We start from the raw sequence: 4,903 nt of genomic DNA, 5'->3' as shown, positions 1-4,903 counted from the left end.
ACGCAGCGTTAAAGGTGTGCTCATTTTTTGACGTCACACTGTGCGCCACGTTATTGTTTTGGTGAAATGAATTTCTACAATGGCGGACGTAGACAAAATACTGTTACTGTTAATTTTACTCTCTGCAGTGTTTAAATGCTTAAATATACACACACAGTTACTGTCCCTCCACACATACGACTCAGTTCTGCTTCTATGCGCCATCTTTGTTTACTCCCACCCAGACTTATTGACTTTAGAATTTAGAATTTAGAATATTCTTTATTGTCATTGTCACAAGTACAATGAAATTGAAAGATGTCTCCGGTCAGTGCAACATCACGAAAGATAAATACTTAAAAACTATAATAGATATGATATAAAAGATAGAAATACATATAAAATACAGTATTCTCATACAGTAAATACACCCAAGCAATCCAGGCCTAAGGCCCCATACAGACACTCAACATACGACCTAGTTGATATATCACTCAAACAATCAATCACTCAGTCAATTTGTTAGCGCATCCAACAAAACGTGTCTGAAAGCATTCCAACATCAAGGGCACAAATGACAACAGGGGCAATGAAAGTCATCTACTTTTAGTAGCATTGAGACATGATATTGCAATTGGGTAGAAACTGTGTTTGAGTCTGTTAGTCCTTGTGTATGTTGTTCTATACCGTTTACCTGAAGGCAGCAGTTCGAACATGGAGTGTCCAGGGTGTGAGGTGTCCTTTATGATGTTATGGGCTCTTTTGAGGCAGCGGGAACTGTGTAGGTCTTTCAGTTTGAGGAGAGGGCAGCCGATTGTCCTTTGGGCAGCGTTGATTACTCCCTGGAGTGCTTTCCTCTGAGCCACTGTGCAGCTAGCGTACCATACGCCTATGCAGTACGTTAGTATGCTTTCGATGGAGACTTCTGATTGGCCAACATTTCTACACGGATAGGAATATAGCACCACCTGCTGCTGTGGCATGTTCCTAGCAGCGTTTTCCTTCGTTTTTGGCTTTTATGTGTGGACGGGATTTTTTTTATTAATGAAAACGGAAAATCTTCGTTTTCAAAAATACCCGTGTACGTGTGGACGTAGCCTCAGTGTAACTACCGCCTCTCCCCCCTCTTCCCAGCGTAAAGCACAAGGCTCACATGCTGAGTGAAGCGGGAAAAAAGTGTGAGAGAGAGGGTGAGAGAAAGAAAAAAAAAACCCACGGCTCGCGTCGTTCACGTCAAAGATCTGGCTCTAATAGCCATTTCGTTTGCGACCGACCCATCACTAATAGCAACATTATACAACTGTAATAAGTTACGTGTGTGATATTTATATTTGTGCTTTCCTCAGGAGAACAATCTGAAATAGATGAAGACCTGGTCAGCATGGTGATTGAGGACTCCCAGCCATTTAGCACTGTGGAGGAAAGGAGGTGAAGTGTTTGCTATGTGCCAGGGAGCTGGGATATAACAACACCTCATCCATGCTTAGGCACTACAGAGCTTTGCATGAGAATAAGGGGAACACCGATTGTGGAGCAAGACCAGGTGAGCCATCAAATGCAATGATAATATAGCATGCAGTAATGTTACTAAATGATATAACAATATTATACAGCTGTTATAAGTTACATGTGTGATATTTATATTTGTGCTTTGTCTTTATTGTGTTTCCTCAAGAGAACAATCTCCAATAGATGGAGACCTGGTTAGCATGGTGATTGAGGACTCCCAGCCATTTAGCATTGTGGAGGACAAATGATTCAAAAGATTTGTTAAATCATTAAATCCTAGCTATTTTTTCCCCACTAAAAAGGTCATAAAAGAAGTGAAAATGTAGTTTTTACATAATTTAAATTGAACAGGCAGGACTGTGTAGCTGTTCATACCTCAACGTTACAAAAGCACAACCACTGTCCACACCCCAACCACACCTCACCTCACAGTAAATGATCATTTCCATTTTAAGCATTTCCAAATAATCATTTTCCATACTGCCAGTATAAATATACACAGTATACTGCCATCACTACAATATACATGTTTTACACACTCCTTTTGTTGTTGACATTTACAGGCTGTGTGCAAAAGGCCACACTCTTCAAATTCATGCCAACTAATATTTTTACGTCCAGTAGGTGTCCTACTAGAGCAAATGAAGCTTCAAGAAGCTTTGCGCTGGGATGAACCAATTGGATGAAAAGCTTCAGTGCTTCATGAAGTTTCATCTGCCCATCACTATCAATAACCTTTTAAATATAATTTGAAAGAAGCTGAAAGATACAATACCAAAAGTAGACCTGGAGTGTGTGGTACATTTTCCAACATATATGGGAGGAAAAGGTAAAAGGCAAAAACGCGGCTGTGTGCACGCAGGAGAAGGACCCAAACGCAAAATTCACCACACAGGAATTAAACTCAAAAAGCTGCTTTATTGCAGAACGGCACAAAAAATATAACAAAACTAAACTGAGACAAGGATAACTATCACACAGGGAAACACAGCCATGAGAGAGACTATGATACTGACAAAGAGAAACACAGGGGTTAAATATACTGGGGGATAACGAGGTAATGAGACAGAGAAGGAGAGCACAGCTGGGAGTAATCAGGCTGGACGAGACAAGGGAAGCAAAACTAGAAACACTGACATGAGACACGGACCTTCAAAGTAAAACAGGAAACACACTGAACTCTAGACATGTAAACTTAACAGCAACTGGGGAGACAGAACATAGGGACCTGAAACATGGTACAGAAAGGCACAGTAGACACAACATGGAACACAGGGAAGCCATATTACAAAACCTAAGAAATAAACCTATGATAACCATAACTGAAAACCTAGGGAAATAACAAACACAGTACAACAAAGGACTCAAAACATAAACCATAATATAAAAAACACAAGAACAGAAAGACCCAGAACCGTGACAGCAAAAACTATTATCATAACAATAACTCTGAATATGCTAGAGTTTGCTCCCAGCCACTAAAGTTCAATTGAAGTTAACTTTACAGATACGAGAACAGCCAGAATCATTGCAGCTGATATCCTGATCAAATTTGAAATCAGGTAAGGTTTGGGGCTCTCATGGACCTATTTATGGCTGATATTTTTATAGTTATCAACAATCAAAGCAAAAGCAGAAGGACAGTGTCAAAGCTTTTAAAAGAGACACTGGAGAACAAAAACAAGAGACTAGAGCCTATCAGGAAAACTAGTGAGTGGACCTCTGATTCAAGAATTTCTACCAAACTACAACTGCAGCTGAACAAATGAGCTGTTGGTGGAACTTTACACTCTGAAATATTGGAAGGTTTAAAGGATGAGACAGCTCAGCACAGCATGTTATTAACTTCACACATGAAGTAGTTCAGTCCAGTCAGACTTCAGTTTTGCAGCCATCGTCCACATCCTGCTTCTTCAACTGGTCGTCACGGTAACTCTGGACTTTCCTCCAACGAATCCTGAAGTCTGTCAGTCCTTCTGACAGCATGAGGCCTGACAGCTGGACAAAATGTGCAGATGATGAAAAACATGAAGCATAGTTTGAACTTGTGTCAAGTTTGTGTTGGTGACTGAACTGCTGACCTGCTGTGAAACCTGCTGCTGGATCTCTGTGCTGTGCATGTCTGCCTCTGACTGAAGCTTCATTTTCACCACTGTTTGCTTTGTCACTGCTAAAAATGAACCACATATAACAACACCAACATTAGTGTTTTACATGATGACAGGATCTTATAGTGTTTGCATTCTGGACCTCACCTCTGAAACAGAAAACAAAGTGTCTGCTGGTACAGGAGCCATCAGCCCATTCCCCTGTCATTAAATACATTGGTGCACAGTACTCTGAATTTCCATTATCAGGCTGACCAGACCACCAGTTAGTGAATGTGGAGGTGGTGTTGTCAGACCAGAAGGCCCAGGGATCCCTGTAGAGACCAATCCACACATACTGAACCCCTGATCCATTCAAAGTGAGCGTGATGTTGGATTTCTCCTCTTTGCTTCTTATACTGGTCAGGTCTGTGTGGTATGTCCTGCAGTACGACTGAGCCGCTGACCAGGAGCGGCTCTCCTTCACTAAGATGTAACTTGTGTTTTTGGCTGCGAAAAAGGATGAATTGAAACACACATTCTGAATCTCATAAAATTGTAGGGATATCAAGGGCAACAAATCTTTTTCCTACCATTGTAACACAGGAAAGGGTAAGAATCTCCACAGGGTCTATCATCCATCTGTGTTTGTCCCTGAAGAGCCACACAGTATTCCCTTGCATTTACACAGTCTGGTTGACCGTTAGCCCAGATCAAAAATTCATGTGTACTGCCAACATAAAAAAGGTTTCCCTCCATGGACCACTTCCAGCTGTAACGATCATCATAGAGGCCTATCCAAGCCCAATCATTGATCCTTGGTGAAATTGAAACAAGCAGTTGGTTGATGTCGCTGTTGTAGATGGTGACCAAGTCAGTGAAGTGTTCTCTGCAGTAACTCTGAGCTTCAGTCCAGGTCATCGGCTGGTTCACAAAGTGGTATTCTCTGGAGTGGGGAGGAAGAGTGGAAAGTCCTCCTGAGAAAAATAAAACAAAGTTTTTTTATAGTGGAAACTGGGCGAATCACTGAAAAAGACAAATTTACAAAAATAAAAATTACAACCATTTAAATAGTCATATTATATGGAGACTAACTAGAGGTGGGAAGTTACAAAGTAACTTACAAACATAAAAGATAGTTCTGTGCTGTGTTTATCACCAGGGCTTACGCCACACAAGCAGATGAAAGAGGTAAAAACATGTAGTTTATATTGGGGATAGATGATGAATGGGAGGGAGAGCCTTCAGCTTTCAGGCCCCTCTTCTGTGGAACCAGCTTTCAGTTTGGATTCAGGAGACAGACACTATCTCTACTTTCAAGATTAGGT

The 4,903-nt window shown here is 41.1% G+C and overlaps 1 protein-coding gene across 1 annotated transcript; it reads right to left on the bottom strand.

The window, feature by feature from the left end:
- Positions 1-3,360: 3,360 nt before the first annotated feature.
- LOC146634933 (macrophage mannose receptor 1-like) lies at positions 3,361-4,496 on the bottom strand. Its single transcript, XM_085350475.1, has 4 exons — positions 4,169-4,496; positions 3,744-4,085; positions 3,570-3,658; positions 3,361-3,486 (listed from the first exon to the last, which is right to left on the bottom strand). The coding sequence occupies exons 1-4, from the start codon at positions 4,494-4,496 to the stop codon at positions 3,361-3,363; spliced, it is 885 nt and encodes a 294-aa protein (XP_085206601.1).
- Between the last annotated feature and the right edge of the window lie 407 nt (positions 4,497-4,903).

The sequence above is a fragment of the Diplotaxodon limnothrissa genome, linkage group LG3, assembly GCF_057381915.1.
Source record: "Diplotaxodon limnothrissa isolate DT_005_m linkage group LG3, D_limnothrissa_male_GT1.1, whole genome shotgun sequence".
Classification (NCBI taxonomy): domain Eukaryota; kingdom Metazoa; phylum Chordata; class Actinopteri; order Cichliformes; family Cichlidae; genus Diplotaxodon; species Diplotaxodon limnothrissa.
This window is presented reverse-complemented; position numbering and strand designations above follow the sequence as displayed.

Bases quoted from the DNA above. Each gene is read 5' to 3' on its own strand.
- LOC146634933 (XM_085350475.1), bottom strand. From the start codon at position 4,496: ATGACCTGGACTGAAGCTCAGAGTTACTGCAGAGAACACTTCACTGAC. The intron at 4,086-4,168 runs GTAGGAAAAAGA...CCTTTTTCGCAG, and splicing joins CCCTTTCCTGTGTTACAATG to CCAAAAACACAAGTTACATC. The intron at 3,487-3,569 runs GTCAGCAGTTCA...CATTTTGTCCAG, and splicing joins AGCAGCAGGTTTCACAGCAG to CTGTCAGGCCTCATGCTGTC.